We start from the raw sequence: 18614 nt of genomic DNA on the forward strand, positions 1-18614 counted from the left end.
AAACGCAGCGGAGACACAAGATTTAACGTGAAAAACCCCTTCCAACACAGAAGGGGAAAAACCACGGGCGTCAGCCAGCAAATACTTCACTATATCGGGGAGTGTTTACAAATGCCGGTGGTTATCTTATAATCTGATAAACCCTAGCCGGCGGCTTACAAGAAGTATATATAGGCGGTGGCATCGATCTGTGTCGGCTTCGGCCCAAGCCTACTGGCGACGCTTCGGCCCAAGATTACCGGCGACGGGTCTCGCTCCGCTCGTCAGAAGTTAGTCCCCCTTTAGTATATGAATTTGGATCACAATATAACAGAAATAACCTACTGTCTCGAGATCGAGTATAAGACATTAGCTAATGGTGTTGATGAAGCGATATGGGTTGGTTCTATACTCAAGAAACTTGGTGTGAGTTAGCAGCATACACCCATTGTTTGGTGTGATGACCTAGGGGCTAGTTACCTCACGACGATCTAGTCCTCCATGCTCGTACCAACCAATCGATATCGATTTTCATTTTGTGTGAGCGTGTGTTGCTGAAGGTGCACTGGAGGTGAGATTTATCTCATCTAATGATCAACTAGCTGATGTATTTACTAAACCAACCACACGGCGGATGTTAGACCAATCTAAAGCCCAATCTAAATGTCGTATGTAGTACTCCCTCCGATTCATATTACTTGCTACTAAAATGGATGCATCTACAATAAAATGTGTCTAGATACATCTATATTAGTGTCAAGTAATATGAATCGGAGGGAGTAGTTTAGATTGAAAGGATGTGTTAAGATAATTCTTGGTAAACCGTACCATTTGTACATATGTAAAACTTGTAACCTTTACATGTCGTATATATAAACAGAAGAGAGGTGGAGGCGTTGCCTACCACAAATAGACACGTCATATTTAAGTTTCAAACTTATCATACACAAATAGACACGTCATTTGTAAGTGCAAGCATTTTTTTTAGAATTTTATTTTTTTTAAAAAAATACTATGATTTCCGTGCATAAAAAGACAACACGCCCGTCCTCCATCACATGAGCCCATTCTTTCACATACGCCCTCCCATTGTCCCGTGGGTTGGGTTGGGCCTCCTATTTATGGCCTCTGCCTTTGCCGTCTGAGCACAGTGACCAGCGACCGATTTAGCGCCACCAGCAGCAAGCCAAACGAGCTAGCTCCTCGTCTCGTCATGAACGCCGACGCCTTGTCCTCGTCCTCACCGCCTCAGCCGCTGCGCATCGTCGTCGTCCCGTTTCTCGCCTTCGGCCACCTGCTCCCGTACCTGGAACTCACCGAGCGGCTGGCGTTGCGCGGCCACCGCGTGTCCTACGTCTCCACGCCGCGCAACCTGGCCCGCCTCCCGCCGGTGCGCCCGGCCGCGGCGCCCCGTGTGGACTTCGTCGAGCTCCCGTTTCCGCGCGTCGACGGCCTCCCAGACGGCGCCGAGTCCACCCATGACGTGCCCGACGAGGACCGGGAGCTCCACTGGAAGGCCTTCGACGGCCTGGCCGCGCCCTTCGCGGAGTTCATGGCCGCCGCTTGCGCCGACGAGGCCACCAGGCCTCACTGGATCGTCGGCGACTCCTTCCACCACTGGGCCGCCGCTGCCGCCCTCGAGCACAAGGTTCGTTCCAGTTCATGAACGTCCAGCATTACTACTTGTATGCTGCTCCAAATTTCACACGCCAATTTATTACAACCTCGAGGATAGCATGAGGACAGTATGAAAAAGAGACTGAAATAAAATTAAGAGGCGTAGAAACGCTTGCACGTCACGATAGACTGTTCCTTAGGGCGAACGATCAAGACGTACTAAAGTAGATACAGTACAATACGAGATAAGACACTATGCATTGGTATAGTGGTATACCTATGATAACATATACTAATAGCCAATGTATTGTGAAATGCTTCGTCTACCCCATCGGAGTTAGTGTCACTTTCAGTTGGTAAGGTTGTTTGCTTCTATGTGCAACAATTGGTCTGAGTGGCGTATCACTGATTTCAACGCCCAGTATTTGGCCTGTGCCACAATCTCCTTTGCAGATAACAACTTTCCCTCGAAAATTCAGTTTATTTCTTCCCAGCCATCAGCGCACCTGCTTTTAAAAAATTCAAATAAAATATCATTTAAAAGTTTCAGAAAAATCTAACATAAATTTTTGGATGTGCATATTATATTGATACTTACTCGTGCAAATTCTCAAGTGAAAATACGACCATACGTGGCCTACACGAAAAATAGAAATTTGAAATTTGTATTTCTTTGAACAGTGCTATAAATCCAATCATTGTAATTTCATTTGCACATTTTGTCTTGTTTATGTAGATCACATAGAACTTTTTTTCTTGAGAATGGACACGAGTAAGTATCAAGATAATATATACATGTAAAAATTTATTTCATTTTTTAAAACTTGTAAATGGCATTTTTTTGTGAGTTCTGAATAAACAGGTACGCTTACGTACGCTCATGTTCCACTAGCTATTTCCAACTACATGTACATAAAAGGATGTTGTAATATTTAGATATCTAGATACTATCTAGTTTATAAATACAACTAATTTTAGATAAATCTGTGACAACCTTTTATGGACGTAGGGAGTACTGTGCTGACAAAGATATCTTTCCATGCATATCTCACTGAGTTCTGCCTGGCCTTCTTGATCACCGCAGGTGCCATTTGCGGTGCTTCTCCCGACCGCTGCCCTGCTAGCCTCCCTGCCCGGTCGCCCGCCGTCAGAGCCCGCTGCGCCTGGACTTGAACAGCCGCGGTACGAGCGGGAGGGGACGGCGCAGGTCATCACCAACCATAGCGCCTCGGCTATGTCCACCATCGAGCGCTGCATCTTGACACAAGAGAGGTGCACCGTAGCGGCCATCCGGAGCTGCGTCGAGTGGGAGCCAGAGACGTTCCCGCTGGTGCCGACGGTCATCGGCAAGCCGGTCCTTCCCCTCGGCCTTCTGCCGCCGTCACCCGAGGGAGCCCGCCGTGCCGCCAGCGAGAACAGAGAGCACGCCACCGTGCGCTGGCTGGACGCGCAGCCGCCCAAATCGGTGCTATACGTGGCGCTGGGGAGCGAGGTGCCGCTGAGCGCCAAGCAGGTGCACGAGATTGCTGCCGGGCTGGAGCTCGCCGGGACAAACTTTCTCTGGGCCCTGAGGAAGCCCAGAGGCGCCTCCGACCTCGACGCCGACATGCTTCCTCCCGGTTTCCAGGACCGCACTCACGGCCAGGGGCTGGTGACCACGGGGTGGGTTCCCCAGATGAGCATACTGGCGCATGGCGCTCTTGGCGGGTTCCTGACGCACTGCGGCCGGAACTCGCTCATCGAGAGCCTCCTGTTCGGGCACCCTCTCGTCATGCTGCCAATCTTCGGCGATCAAGGGCCGAACGCGCGCCAAATGGAGAGGAAGAAGGTAGGATTGCAGGTGGCGAGGAATGAGAACGATGGGGCGTTCGACCGCCATGACGTCTCCAGCGCGGTCCAGGCTGTCATGCTGGAGGGAGAAACCAGGACCGCCTTCGTAGCAGGTGCAGCCAAGATGCAGGAGGTCGTAGCTAACACGGACCTCCATGATGGATACATCGACAAATTTGTACAGCAGCTCAGATCTTACACCGCTGCAAGTGCAAACTGATCACAAATTCACTACCGCCGCCCTCTGCCTGCGAGTTACTTTACTTCACGAATGAGGAAAAACTATATGTGTTACACAGTAAGGATTTGTTTGTGCAGTTGAGTTACATTCCTCTTTTTTGCTTTCTTTTTTACAATGTACATGTTGCTCCTTTTTGGTACATATGGCTGAAGTATAATTTGGTTAAAAAAAAGCAAAACCCGTGGGTTTTTTTTTTTGCAAAAGGACCCTCCCATTAAGAGAAATATCGAATAGTACAAAGCAGCTCAACAAAAAACAAAATTACAACAAACTTTGAGATGCTCGTTCGTCTTCAACCTCCAGACCGAGTCATTGGTGCACCGCCGCTCCAGCTCCTCCCTGAGTAGGCCTGATGTTGTTGGTTATAGACGAGAAGTCGCCGAACAGGTCAAGAAGACCACATTCCTAATGTAGACGAAGAAGATGGAATAACCACCGATGAAGCTCCATTACGATCCGAAGATCCCCCATCCAGAAGAAGTTCTCAAGAACCACACCACTCCCAAAAGCTTCTTGGCGTCGCAGCCAAGATGGGGTTGAAGCATCGATTGCTGAATTTTTACTAGTGATTGTTGCATTTTTTAAAATTTAAAATTTGGCCAGTTGATTGAAGACTGGGTTCCTCAAGGGAAACATCGAGCAAGATTTATATATGATACAACCCGATGGTTTTGTGGATCCTAAGGATGTTGGTGAAGTGTGCAAACTTTAGCCTTCCATCTATAGAATGAAGCAAGTGTCCTGGAGTTAGAAGCTTAGATTTGACGAGGTAATCAAAGCATTTGAATTTGTCCAAAATTTCTTTGAACCTCGTATCTATAAGAAAATGAGTGGGAGTTTGTTAGCTTTTCTAATATTGTATGTGGATGATACACTGCTGATAGGAAATGATATAGAACTTTTCGAAAGCGTGATAGGAAGTTTGAATAAAGTTCTTCATTTATTTGCATACTCTAAATCTTTGTCAACCCTTAACACATGAGTCTATCATGATGCCTAATTAGAGCCATATCTTGAATTCGTCTCTTGAAATCAGACTCTCAAGATCTTGATCATCCATTGCTTAACGCATAAGCTATAGCATGTCAAAATCGAGTTCCGTACAAGAACTCCATCTTCATTTTTTCTTCTTGATTCTATCGTATCATTCTATTCAAATCGATGATCTTGATGCCAATACGCAAGGTACATCTTTATCTTCATATCATCTATATTTGAATCCAACACATGATCTTCAAGTAATGTCTATGGACTTTTCCATCAAATAAAACTCACTGAAAACATTAGTTCATAGGAATTATCATTAATTACCAAAACCACACATAGGGGCAATATACCTGTACACGCGCACATGAAGACATGTACCTCGTCATAGGCCGCTAAGCACCTGATTGTTGACCCCTATGCATAAAAGGTGACCCCAACCTCCAAAAAAGGGTTGGATCCTGAAGAAAATGGGGGCTAAGGAGAGAGAGAGAGTCTTCTCGCCGTATAAGTTCTTTGGAAGCTCAAGAACAAGCTTGTCGAGCTCTCCTCGGCATGTGGGGCCTTAGCTCGCAAGAGCGGCCTGAATCTGGGTAAGCTTGTCGTGTGTTTGTCGTGCTTGTGTGCGATTGTTTGTATCACCATGTCACCTCTCGCCGAACCAAAAAGGGGATGTCTCAACCCCGGTGACCGCGAACGGAATCGCACTATCCGGTTATCGCTGTTGTGCCAGATTGAGTTTTTGAGGCGCAATGTACTTCGTCATCGGTGAGTCCAAGACGGTGCCTTTCTCAGGACCGACCAAGTCCCTCCATCGACTTGTAAATCTCCTTTATGGCATCAAGGGTGGATGATTCGTCGAGAAGGGAAGTTCAGTGGGAGTCGTAGGTTTTCGGAGGTGACCGTCGAGATGCGATGATATTCGTCACTTTAGGATAGGTTCTTCTACTTTATAGTTGTAATGTTGGTGGTGGCTGTATTCGGACTAGCCTGATGTGAAGTTTGTATTGCGCTTGTTGTTCGCATATGGTTCTAGTCGTCTTGTACTTAAAACCATGCATTCTATGGAAATATGGTACACCTCAGCATACTCTCCAAAGAAAAGGTATTGATTGTGTAATTGGGTGAAGGCAGTAGCTACTTAACAACAGATGTAAGACCTCACACGCACACCGTGTGCGCGTATGTATGAGCGTCTTTGATTGTACTGTGTTTCGCAAAAAAAAAAAAAAAAAAAAAAAACCAGATGCAAGACCTTTATGTTTTTTTCATCTAATAATTGATGTCAAGGAAATATCAAATACACATGAATTCGTCCCTTGCAATATAGCGACGCCACGATAAAAGCACAGTGACATTATTTATGTCTATTGCACACAATTTTGACTGGTACGATGCACGTACATGCAAGGAAATACATAGCACCCACACACTGCTACGTACTATAGCTACGAGACTTCTACTAGTACTAGCAGTATTTATTCAACCATGGAACTCAGATCGATCGAGCATCTTGTCCCGTTAATTCATCATCATGCATGCGGCGTATCCACGAACGCGTCGCCCGTGCATCTTCGATCGAATCTCGTGCCTGCCGCTTACTGTATCCTGCCATGCATGCGCGCGTACAAATGTGCCATGAGAATTAGCGATCGAGCTGACGAACGGTGCAAATCTGTGGTGTAATGCAGTCTATCAGGCGCGCTTACTTGCCGCAGTCGGTGTGGGGGCTGACGGGGATGGAGACGCCGAGCTTGCAGCGCGCCGGGAGCTGCCGGGCGCGGTCCGGGAGCACGCCGAACGACGGGCCGGACTCCTCCAGGCACCTGCAGAGCGCGCGGCGCGCCCCGGCCGTGCCCGCCATCCTCCGCAGCGCCTGCGCGCCGCGGCAGCAGCTCTCGCTCGGCCCCGCCGCGCCGGCGTCCGCGCCCACCAGGAACGACCCACACGGGATCAGCGCGCTCACCGCGTCACCGCAGGACACCTCGGCCGCCGATGCCGCCATGGCCACCGCGAGGAGGAGCATCGTCGCCACGATGGCGATGGCATTGCCCCTACGAGTGGTAGGCGCCATTGTGCTGTACGCTATGCTCAAAAGGCCCTCAGTGGAACGTAACGATGAGTGAGGTCAGACAAGGCTGTGCCCGTTGTATATAGGGGAAGGGGGTCAAGAAGGTTGGTGGCGCACCTGAATGCGCCATGCCGCTCGCGGCGTGCTCGTTACCGCTTCGGGTGCCCTTATCGTAACCGCTCCGCGGACGCTTGTTAAACTGGACGCCCTCATCGAGCAGAAGGCGCTCGCCGGCCTACTCAATGCGCCGCACGGTGCCGGTGCGACGCCCTCCTTGGTTTAATTCGCCTGCCAGGGTATTTCAGCAATTTTTTCAAACCTTGTGTACTTCTCTTGTATTTCAGCGAGTAAGCTTGAAGATTAGAGGTGATTTAGTGTTCGGCCCAATTCTCTATCATCTTCTTCTTAAATACTCTTTCTTAAAAATACATTAATATACGAAAGATTTTTTAATCCGGACAAAAAACGAAAGAATTTATGAAGATATCTCGAAATTATCTGGATCAAATCCAAAAAGATAAACAGGCTATTCAAAAAAATTCGGGATTCGGAATAATCCCCTCAAATCCTTTAAACAAGACCCTGGACTTTCCGGGCTTTCGCTAGCTGCCCCTTAGGTGCTGTGCGACTCGACCCGTGCAGTGCTGTAGCTAGCGCGTTAAGTATCCCGCCTGGGGATCCCTGGGATTGGCTTTGGGCCTTTCCTGCGCAGCTTAGGTGGAAGGCGAAGAAGGCCTTGCCTCTCTTCTGGCCAACTTAGCCCAAAAACAATCTGCTCTACTTCTGATTATGCGAGACATCCTATTTGCCACTCTATTATATTTTTTCTTTTTTATTTGGTTGTCCAATTTTCCTTTCTTCATTTTCTCCTTACATTTTTTCTTTTCTTTTCTTTATGTTTTCTTTTATTACTATTATTTTGTTTTTTTAATATTCATGTTGTGAAAACAATGTTCTTGGTTTTCGAAAAACTGTGGCAAGGTTTGAAAACAATTCAGGGTATTCGACAAAGAGTTCAAGAGGTTCCAAAATTGTATACTCACGGATTGTAAAAAATTTCACCAGTTACAAAACAAAACATGAGTGTTTGAAAAATATTCATAGGTTTAAATACATTGTGTACACATATTCCAAACAATAAAAAACTGTTCATGAAGTTCCACAAATATTCACGGATTTGACATGTATATTATATTTTCTTTTTGCAATAAAAAGTTACACTATTAAACTAAACCATAAATTCAATAGAGAAATGTGGTAAAAAAACTCAGGATTTACCAAACAAATAAATATTATTATGTCGCACTTTGTGCAGCCCATGAAGAAAATTTCTAGGATTTTGCTCGCTCTAGGCTCTCTCTCTCTCTATCGTCGAGAGGTGGTGAGACCATAGATCTATGTTGAGCTGCAATTTTTGTTTTTATCCTCCACGAAACATGCTCTCGCCTCGTTATATTAATGTAGTAGCCACATGGTAAAACTGCTGGGGCATTAGCACAAGCATACCCAAAAGAAAGAAAATAAAAAGAAAATTGACAAATCCAGATCAACGAAAACGAAGATGTTCCACAACCGCTGTGTCCTCCGGATAATTCCCACCATACTCCTAGCACTCTCCTAGCACTCTAGTGCGCCGCGTACCAAGCGGCACCTTCAAGAAGGAATGCAACAACAACAACGGTGTTGCTCGGACTGGTCCTAGTACGTGTCAGGGTAAGGGAGGAGGGCTTCACCCAACGCCTAGCAAGGAAGGGTGGCGCATGCGGGCGTCACCGTGTTGGTGTCGGATAGATCGACAGAGATTTCTCCTGACCCTCGCAACCCTACCCAGACGCTCCATTATGTTCCACAAACTCACCGTCCACCACAGCCTTAGAAGCAAATTAAAAAAAACTTCTTAAGACCCACACAAATTAAAAAGGAAAACAACTCTAGATGTGTGATACGTATTCCAGAAAAAACAACAAAATCAACTCACACAAAAGCCTACAAAATACAAAGTCACTCTAGTCACTGCACTCAAAATAATAAAGTTCAACTCCATTGCATGCATGTATAATGTAGAAAAATAATGGAGCCGTACAATGAATAAAGTCTTTAGACCATAGGGGGCAATATCCAATAGCAGCCGGACAAAAGCGAAAACAAAAAAAAACAGCCCATAGTTGGCCCATTCCCCCCTTCCTCTCTCTATACTGTGAACGGTAGTTGAGAGTCCCCTCCTTTCCTCCGGGCCGATCCTGACCCCTCTCCGGTGGCTCTGCCGGCCGGAGATGGCGACGGAAAGGCATCGGCGTAGATGTAGGTTGTAGTAGTAGTCCCGTAGTGGAGTCTTGGAGTAGGTCACCAGCTCTCTCTCACCAGATCTGGTGCATCATGTTGTTGGGCGGTGCGGCGGCGTGGCTCTGGTGGCGAGGGCGGTGGCTGCGGTGCAGCTTTGACGCAGGCATCTCGGCGAATAAGGTGGGTTGGAGCTTGTGCTTCTCGGCGTGCTGGCGCCACATCAGGAAGCAGATCGGGGTGGCTCGCCGCTCGCGTCCATGGTGGGCGCCCATCGGAGTTACTGCGACGAGCTCGGTCAATAAGCGCTTCCTCCAGCTGCTGCATCTTCTTCTCCTTGGTGTCCTCTTGGCCGGCCGTGGCGGCGAGGGGCAGGGCACCGACGGAGGTAAGGAGTTGGTGGCGGCTGGCAAATCATTTGCTGCTACTTCGAGCTTTAATACGGTGGCCAAGGACTGGTCATCGACTTTGTTTGGCCTTGATCTTGGAGTTCATCAGCGGAGGACCGATGCCGGTGGCCATCGCCGCCCTGCCTCTGCACCTTATGGTCGAAAGGCGACCCTCCTCTCCATCTCCTTCCCAGAGACCAAGCAGTCCGAGGGGAAGGCCTTCTGCTCCAGCCACGACGCCGGACCAAGTGGTTCGTCCCCGGCGCCGGTGTCTCTTCTGTGGTGGAGCAATGCATCGACGACCTTCAGGCGCGGAGATGACAAGGAAGGACCTGATTGCTTTTCCTAAAATCTTTCTAGGATCCTTTCTATGTAATTTCTGTCCTTATCCAGAAATCCCCTGTTCTATGGGGGTTTTCTGCAAAATGTACTCTCCGCCTCGGTAATACTAGCAGCTTCTAGGGTCTTTGGACCCTTTCCTGTTAAAAAAAAAAACAGCCCAAAAGAGATGCGGGCCTGTTACATCATGTACAGGCAGTCAGCCACACAGACAAAAAAAAAGTTAGTTTAGGCGCACAAGCATCTGTACAACATATCTAACGCTTATAAAGCTAACTAAGAATTTACAAGTTCTCAGCTAGCTGAGGTCATGTACAATAGATGACATTAGCCTTCTCTTTGAGCTGCTATGTAGAATTTTTGCTGATTTGAAGGAAATAAAGAAAGAAAGGCTCCCTTCTTTTTTTTTTTGCGAATAAAGGCTCCCTTCTCTTAGCAAAGATACGACCCCTTAGAAAATAAGAGAAGATGAATTTCACCATTGTATTACATCTCTTCTGTTAGGAACATGATATTCTATCAAAATCTAGTTAATTCTAAGAAATAATGCATTCTACACGTTACAACTATTGCATTCTCGAGATGATGTGAAAGTCTAAGACAATTTATGCATTTTCTACCGCTATACATGCCCTGAGAACTAGCAAAAAATCTATCGCCTGCCGGGACATCTGGATACCGAAAGATTCTTGCCTTCGTGTTCGCTCCCAGGCCCCGACCACAAGCCATCATCGTCGAAACCGCTTTATTCCCTAGCCATCTTCTCGCATGCCGTTGCCAGCCAAACTCATCGTGGGCATCCAATTCCCCCGTCTGACCAGCAACCATCATCTTTCTCTCTGTCTCCCATATCCAATGGTTCGTGCACGCGCTGCATTGCTACTTAGCCTCACATGAGAATCGGATCCATCGAGCCGCGGTGAACCGAGTGCGATCAGGCGCAATGAGGATCATGGTGCGGACGCTGCGCGGGGACCGGGTGGCGCTGGACGTGGACGGCGCGACGACGACGGTGGCGCAGGCCAAGGGCATGGTCATGGCCCTGGAGCGCGTCCCGGTGGCCATGCAGCGGCTCTTCTTCGCCGGCTGCCACCTCGACGACGACAACCGCACGCTCACCGGCTACGGCGTCCAGCACGGCTCTGTCCTCTTCCTCGGCCTTCGCCTTCGCGCCGCCGACACCACCCCGTGTCAGTACGTGCGCGTTGCTCTGTCAAGAATAACTTCCAATTCCGGCAAGCAGAGTCGCATGACAAGTTCAGCTGACACGATCGGTCCATGTGCTCTGCCTGCGCGGCAGGGAAGAGATGCAAAGGTTGCAGGTGCCGGCAGGATCCATGGCCGTGAAGCATGAACTGCATCAGCAGCAGGTGCAGGTGCATCATGGCCATGGCCACGACGGTGGCGAGGTGCTCGACAAGGCCAAGCCCAGGAAGCCGGTCTCGCGGCGCGCGCTCCGGAAGATCCTCTCGAGGCTGCACGTGGACACGTGGACGAGGAAGCACGACGCCAAGCTGCTCGACCTGCTGCAGCGCCGCACCGCGGGGCACGGCGGCGAGTGTAGGAAGAGCGTGGGCGACCTGACCGGGGAGGACTGGTCGGCCATCCGCGCGGAGCTGAACTCTGCCACGGGGTCCGCGTTCCCCGTGGAGGAGCTGCAGCGGCGGGTGGGCGAGTTCCGGCGCGAGCTAGAGGCCGTGGGCCGCATCAAGAGCCACCCGCGGTTCGGCTACGACCCGCGCCGCCGTGTCGTCGTCGCCGAGGAAGACGACTGGAGGCGCTACACGCTGGTACGCGCTAGCTGCATCGATCCATCCGTCGCGATCTGTATGTTTCCTGTGCTTCGTAGCTGATGTGTCATCTACTCATCTTGATCTGTTTCCTTCACGGCGGTTCAGGAAAATCCTGAGGCGGCGGTGTACGAGGGGAGGAGCCCGCATCTGGGTCGCCTCCGAGCAATTTTCGCCGAAGACGGGCACGCCGGAGCAAGCCGGGAGTCGCGGCCGAAGAGATACCTGAGCAAGTTGCTTCGGAATTTTGGGCTTCGATGTAAGCTCTAAGCTGTAGAAGCGCAGAGCCACCATTCATCTCACACTTCACACGTGTAACCCTGACCTTGTACAACATGGACTAAAACGGTTTATCGATCTATGCGTGGAGTTTTTAATAAATTATTTTAGTAGTCTATATTAGTGTTTTGGTAGCCGTTTTCTTGTTGAATTCTCCTTAATAGAGATGGTATTATCTGGAATAAGTGATCTTCGGTCTTTCGTTCGACGACGAGATCTCTTTCCTGGCAACAATGGTGATGTTGAAAGATTACAATTATCTAGGTATGGGTGTTAAGATCTTGCTTCGTCAGTTCGGTATTTTATCTTTTCTAATGGTTGATGCGAGAAGGATTATCCTCGCAATTTTTGTCCCGGTTGCTCGGTCCTCGACAATGGTGGTTCGTTCTATCGGCTCTCTATCGATGTACATAAGGCTGATCGGTTGTTATTCTTTGACATTCTGGTGTTGGTACTCTTGCCGATATTGATTGACTACTTTAATGGTTGCGCATTTGAACGTGGCCTTGGCATTGCGGCTCAAATTAAAATTATGGGAGAACCTTCGTTGGTAATTTACAGGTCTATGGTTTGTTATCTATCTTTGGCTGTCTTTAGAAAAGTACAAGATTGTGTATTGGAATAAAAAGAATTTCAAGATCTCGAAGATTTGCTAGTATCTTTTAGACTTTATTTTGTAATCATTGAAGATAGCTCGTGTATCTCTACCATTTACTATTTGTTATTATTAGGAACTTATGTGGTATTGATGGTAAAAAAACATGCAACTCTAGACGAAAGCCTAAAATTTTACTCTATATGTCGCCGAGTATTCTAGACTTTTATAATTTTGTGGAGTTAAATGGTCAACGAAAATAGCGGAGCTTCTATATTTAACACCCCTTCTGTGCGATTTTCAAACATTTACCACATATATATGAAACTATTGCATGGCATAAGATCAATCATTCAAATTCAACAACCAGCAACTACTTAACAATACATTACAATTAGTTCCAAATCTCGAACACATTAATCTCAAACATGTATATAGATTATCAAAAGGCGCCACATCTATCAAGTTTGACAAAAAAAACACAACATTGCAACCATCACCACCGTTACCAAATAGCAACCATCACCACCTCAAACTATTACTTGCTCGCCACCATCATCACCACCTCGGCTACCATCACCACCGCCGTTACCACAGCGAGAAGCCACTGATTGGGCCATGATCTTGGCATAAGAGAGCTCCCAATGTAACCTAGCCGTTGCATCCATGGAGTTTGGGTTCATGAACATGATAGAGCGCTCAGCCTCGTCGAACTCAAGTGCAAGCCTTTGATCTTCCATCTTCTTCTCATTTGCCAATATTTGCTCTTCTAGTGCAATCCTTCGTTCTTCCTTCAGCCGACAACTTGGACCGCCACTTCTCATCCTCCTACACATTGAGCTCAGACCACCTTGCGGCCTTGTCATATTTGCTGTACCATAGGATCATCAATCTCGTCCACCTCCACTTCGACATCCATCTAAACCTCTTGGTCATCATCTTCTTCGGCCTCCTCCTCGTTAGCCTCTTACAATTCATCCCCAAAGGTGTAGTGGACATCACCGATTCCTTGCAGATGTGAGGAATCTAATTGGGACATGAACTTTGCGACGCTGATCTCAGTCTCACTGCAATCATCACAAAGAACTAGTTTAACCGTTATGCATCGATCTGCGATGGCCGACATGCCCACAAATTGTGTTTTACCTTGCTTTTGGCATTTCATCGATCACCTTCCGATCAACGGCTCGGATGTGATCTATGGCAACCATCTTGCGAGCTACCGGACGCGAGGTAGTTGCCTTGCAAGTTGTAGGCCTCGGCGGAGCCGTCGGTGTCGATCCCGGAGCCTTCCTCTTCTTCTTGTTGCCGCCCGCCTTAGTGAGAGCCTTCTTGGCCTCCGTCGGCTTCTGCAACCACGGGCCGCTGAGGAACTACAATAGGGATAGGAGAGCCTCCTTCACCGACGTTGAAGACGCCTTTCCATCCTTGCCATCGGCTTTGGCCGACGCCCGCACCACCCACACCACGTTTGTGTTCCCCGTCAGCTTCCGTAGCAAAGACTGCGGCGCATGGGTCAATTCTGGCGGCGTCAATCCGAGAGGGAACTCGGGTGGAGTTGCAAACGCGTCTTGCGGTTCCATCCCGGCTGGTGGAGAGGCAAACGGTGCTGCCAGCGATGATTCTAGGAGGGAGTCTCGGGCGGAGTGGTGGGAGAAAATGGAAGGAAAATTTTGCTCAAATATTTACTCCGCTAACGCCAATAAAAGTTCAGCTAGGTGCGGCATAGATGACAAAATTAGAAATTTTGCTTCTCTAACCGTTTTTAAGAGTTCGGCTAGAGATGCTCAACGTGTGTCACGCAAACTTCTACTCCTCATCTTTGTACTTGCTTTTGTTTGCAAAAATTCTGCCGATTTATTAATAATTATCAACAGTAGTATAAAAATACTAAAAAATTATAAAAATTATAAAAAAGTATTTGGACCACCTAGCGGCGACTACAAACACTAGCGCAAGTTGAAGGCACACCACCGTCCTTGCCCCTGCATCACCGGAGCCGGACAAAATTTGTCGTAGTAGAGCTTCTTGTAGTAGTCACACGAGAAGCCACCGTGCTAAGCCTGCAAAGGACCTACGCGCTAGAGCAATAACCATTGCCAATGATGACATCCATAGGTCAAAAGAGACTGAACTGAAACAAGTAATATCAGATTCCTAGCGAACGTTTGAGAAGTCAGAACGCACCTTGCTTCTGAGAATCAACCATGAGTTACTTAGGGCATCTCCAACCGTGTGACCCAAACGGACGTCTATTTTATCCGTTTGGGTAGCCAGCCGGACACCCCGGAGACGTGCGGACGTCCTGCGGACAGCCACCTCCAGTATCGTTCCTCAACGCTCTGGAGACCCAAAAATATTGTTCCTGCGGACAGACACATCCAAGTGTCGTGCCTGCGCCGTCCTAGCTACCGATAGAAGAAGAAGAGTAGTACAGCCGCGGGGCAGGCAGAGGCGAGCACGGCGACCTCGACCCCAGCACGCACGCGCTGCACGGCGAGCTCGGCCAGGACGAGCGCCTCGCGCGGCACGCGCTGCACGGCGAGCTCGGCCAGGACGAGCGCCTCGCGCGGGAGCACATCTCCATGGGCACGACGACCAGGGGCGGCGGCTTCTTGGCGAGCGGCGCGGTGGCCGGCCCTGCAGCGACGCGGGCGCGACGTTGGGCGGAGGAGCCGAGCCTGTGCTCCAGCGGGGCGGCGGTCTTGGCCGAGGCGGAGCTCACCAGCGCCTGCGCGGTCGCCGGTCTTGGCCGAGGCGAAGCTCGCCAGCGCCTGCGCGGCCGTGGCCGGCGCCCGTGCCCCCGGTGCCTGCCGAGCCTGGTGGTGGAGCTGGCGCTCCAGACGCACGCGCTGCTCCGCGAGCTCAGCAACCCCGCGGGCGCGCGCATCGTGCTGGAGACGGAGCGCCGCGCGTCGTCCGGACCAGGCGCCAGCGAGGGCTCGGTGGGCCGGCCGCCGAGGCGCCCGGCGCCGTTGCTGGACGATGCGGCGTGGACCATGTTCTGCAACGGGAAGAAGACCGGGTACGCGGTGCGGCGGGAGGCGACGGGCGACGACCTCACGGTGATGGAGACGCTGCGGGCGGTGTCCATGGGCGCCGGCGTGCTCCCGCCAGCGGAGGGCTCGTCGCCGGACGACGAGGTGGCGCACATGCGCGGCTGCTTCGAGCACTTCGTCGGCTCCCGGGACTCGGAGTCGCTCTACATGGTGGCGCCCGGGCCGGCGACGGCGCGGGCGTGCCGAGGCCGGCGACGGCGCGGCCGTGGCGGGCGTGGCGAGGCCAGCGCGGCCATGGTGGCGAGGCCAGCGCGGCCATGGCGAGGCGCGGCCAGGGCGGGCGTGGCGAGGCCAGCCGCGGCCATGGCGAGGCGCGGCGCGCGCCCGCGAGGCCGCAGAGGCGCGGCCAGGACGGCGTGGCTGGAGGGGCGGCGCGGGCATGGCGAGGCCGGCAGCTGCAGCTGGGCGGCCTCCTCGGCGCGGCCTGGCCCCTGCAGCGGGCGGAGCTTCCTCGCGCGGCGCGGCGCGGCGGAGCTCCACAGCACGGCGGCGCCGCTCATCACCGTTTCGACCGTGGCGACCTCCGGCAGGGACGAAAAAAAACGGGCCATGCTTAGCAACGGGATCCTCCACGCGAGCTCGACGGCGGCGGTTGGCCGGCGAGCCTATTCCGGTGGGGAGCGATGCCATATCTATGGCAGAAAAAGAAAGAGAAGAACAGAGGAGAGAGAAGGCTGTGTGAGTTTGGATGGATTAACTAGTATGGCTGCCATGTGGGGTTTGGGAGGACACGCGCGGACGACCAGAGACGTCCGCACGCGTCCGGCTCGCCCCAAATTGCTCCCAAATTTGGTCCGGCTTTGGGTCGTGGCGGACCGCGCGGGCTGTCCGTTTTGCATTTGGGTCCGCGCGTTGGGTCATGTTTTTACCCAAACGGACGCGCGGGCTGTCCGTTTTGCGTTTTGCGTCCCCGCGTTGGAGATGCCCTTACATCCAGTACGCCCGTACCTGAAAGCCCATGCGATATATGCACACTTTGAAAGAGCCAGTGCGGCGGTCCGTGATCCTGAGGCCGTAGTGCCCGACACCGACGCGGAACGTGGTCAGGCGGAGCAGGCAGTCGTCGCCGTCGCGCAGGCGCTCGCTCTCGTCGGTTCCCTGGCGCCACAACCGCTCGACGAGGCAGTACTCTCGGCGCTCAACCATGTGCACGAGCTTGGCGTCGACGCGCGCACCTCCAGCCCGGGTCCTCGACGAGCATCTTCTCCCCCATGACCTTGGAGTGCGGAGGCCAGTACTCCTGCACGGGCGACGTACGGGACGCGGCAGGCGACGAGGTGCCCCGTGCGGTCGCCTTTGTCGTCCGCGTGGAACCCGAGCCACGCGTCAAGCTCGCCGTCGTAGACGGCATGGCCTTTGAAAGGCAACGCCGACGTGCCCCGGTGCATCCACTCGTAGGTAATCGGGTCGTAGGACAATGTATTGACGAAGTCTTGGAAGATATCGACCGGTGCCGACACGAAGATGGTGCGCTCCCGTGGGTGCACCGCGTGCGCCTGGATGCTGTGGACGCCGAACGGGAGCTCATCATAAGAAGAAGTCCACTGGCTGCAAGCCATGTCAAGGTCAAGGAATGGGTTTTTCGGGAGACCACAGTGTGTAGTCACGATGGAGAGCGTGGCCGTCTCGATGTCGTAGGCTACGATGTTGCCGTCGTCTTCGTCTATCTCCATGCTCCAATAGGAGCTCGGGAAGCAACTCGTGCCGATGATGCAGCTGCCCTCCGCGACGAACTGGGGGTATGTGCCTGGGACCTCCAAGAGGATGATCGCAGGCCGCGGGAGGCACCGTGGGGCCAAGGCTGAAGCCTTAGAGCCGACGCCGTCGTCCAGATCAGCGTCAACGTCCATCCTGTAGATCCCGTAGTTTAATTTTCTCTGTGGTCATCTAGCAAGAGGTACAGATGCCGCTTCGCCGCCGCCAACGGCTGACGCGAATCCCAATTGGTGCCATCCGAGCTGTGGTATCCCCGTGATACAGTCATGCTGGCCGGGAACCACTGTCTGGGTGACACCGTGGCGGCGGACAGGTCGCAAGCAGGATGTGAGTGCGTCGGGTCGACGGAGAAACGATCGCCATGCCCACATCGATTTAGAAGAACATGGATCACAGCCTCGCGACGGAAGACAGAGATCGGAGATGTGACGCCGCGCGTTACTAGGGATTGCGTGGGAGAAATCGGTTGACCTAACGCGCAGGAGATTAAAGCTGCAGGGCCGGCCAGTTGGCACGTTACAAATTTGGAAGGTCATGTACACACATATATCACGGTCGTTATTCCGTGGCAGACGTACAACTTCCACTACAGGAAAAAAGCAGGCCGGTCGTGTGAAGAAAAAAAAGCAGGCGGCCGGCGTGTAACACAGGCTTTGCCGTGTACATGCCGAAACCCGGCAAAGACATAATTTGCCATGTTCCACCATGAAAACGAACGGCAAAATCGGTAGGCACGACAAATATCCAGACAAAACATGGCAATATCAAGCACACGGCAACGGCCAGACAAAACATGCGTCAAAGAAATACGTCATGGCAAAGGCCGCGACACGTGGCCGTGGTTAAAACGATATTTTGCGAGTGTGGCCACCCCTTGGCTAGGTTCGCATTTTAACTGATATTTCAGTGAGATTTTTAAGCTCACATGGAAAACTATGCATGTCCATTTCCAGACGTATCCCTTGGTATGTATTGGAGGGAATGTTACGATATGATCCATGTAGTCCTAATACATTCAGAACATAATTACCTTAAACAAAGGTACCTAAAATAATAAAGTACAATACTGAGTTCTTACTATTGGCATATGTATAATGGCCACAATTTTAGCACTATGATCTTCTATTGTGGACGTCTAGTGGAGGTTTAAATTTATTTGTTTGCTGATGAATTAGTTTGTACTGAAGTTCAATCCACCGTCCATGTTATCTTCAGATATGTGCTTGTGTTGAATTATCTTTTACTATACTATATGTGTAACTTGTGCAAATACAATACAACAGCTTCTATCTCTTTTCATATATCAACCTATCATTCTCGCCCTATGACATGTGGGGAAGCTGATTTGGAGGCCATACTTTGAGTAGTGAGTATGTTTAGTGTGAAAATGTAATTTGTCCACTACCTAGCCAAATTTGGTCCCTGCAAATGTATCATTGTTAACT

General features: G+C 50.8%; 3 protein-coding genes across 3 annotated transcripts; 2 read left to right on the forward strand and 1 right to left on the reverse strand.

Moving 5' to 3' along the window:
* Positions 1-1058: 1058 nt before the first annotated feature.
* Positions 1059-3763, forward strand: LOC124704674 (UDP-glycosyltransferase 91D2-like). Its single transcript, XM_047236945.1, has 2 exons — positions 1059-1627; positions 2681-3763. Exons 1-2 carry the CDS (start codon positions 1193-1195, stop codon positions 3644-3646), a joined length of 1401 nt encoding a protein of 466 aa, XP_047092901.1. The 5' UTR covers positions 1059-1192; the 3' UTR covers positions 3647-3763.
* Positions 3764-6356: 2593 nt separating this feature from the next.
* On the reverse strand, positions 6357-6725 carry LOC124697819 (non-specific lipid-transfer protein A-like). Its single transcript, XM_047230356.1, has one exon. The coding sequence runs from the start codon at positions 6723-6725 to the stop codon at positions 6357-6359; it is 369 nt and encodes a 122-aa protein (XP_047086312.1).
* Positions 6726-10673: 3948 nt separating this feature from the next.
* Positions 10674-13415, forward strand: LOC124697820. Its single transcript, XM_047230357.1, has 4 exons — positions 10674-10924; positions 11031-11520; positions 11629-11779; positions 13192-13415. Exons 1-4 carry the CDS (start codon positions 10674-10676, stop codon positions 13413-13415), a joined length of 1116 nt encoding a protein of 371 aa, XP_047086313.1.
* The last annotated feature ends 5199 nt before the right edge of the window (positions 13416-18614 follow it).

This window comes from Lolium rigidum, chromosome 3 (assembly GCF_022539505.1).
Source record: "Lolium rigidum isolate FL_2022 chromosome 3, APGP_CSIRO_Lrig_0.1, whole genome shotgun sequence".
In the NCBI taxonomy this organism is placed as follows: Eukaryota; Viridiplantae; Streptophyta; class Magnoliopsida; order Poales; family Poaceae; genus Lolium; species Lolium rigidum.

What these genes read in the sequence shown, in the direction of transcription:
- LOC124697820 (XM_047230357.1), top strand. Translation starts at nt 10,674, where the DNA reads ATGAGGATCATGGTGCGGACGCTGCGCGGGGACCGGGTGGCGCTGGAC. An exon ending in GCCGACACCACCCCGTGTCA is followed by an intron (nt 10,925 to 11,030) that starts GTACGTGCGCGT and finishes CCTGCGCGGCAG; the next exon opens with GGAAGAGATGCAAAGGTTGC. An exon ending in TCGGAATTTTGGGCTTCGAT is followed by an intron (nt 11,780 to 13,191) that starts GTAAGCTCTAAG and finishes TTCTTCCTTCAG; the next exon opens with CCGACAACTTGGACCGCCAC.
- LOC124704674 (XM_047236945.1), top strand. Translation starts at nt 1,193, where the DNA reads ATGAACGCCGACGCCTTGTCCTCGTCCTCACCGCCTCAGCCGCTGCGC. An exon ending in CTGCCGCCCTCGAGCACAAG is followed by an intron (nt 1,628 to 2,680) that starts GTTCGTTCCAGT and finishes TGATCACCGCAG; the next exon opens with GTGCCATTTGCGGTGCTTCT.
- LOC124697819 (XM_047230356.1), bottom strand. Translation starts at nt 6,725, where the DNA reads ATGGCGCCTACCACTCGTAGGGGCAATGCCATCGCCATCGTGGCGACG.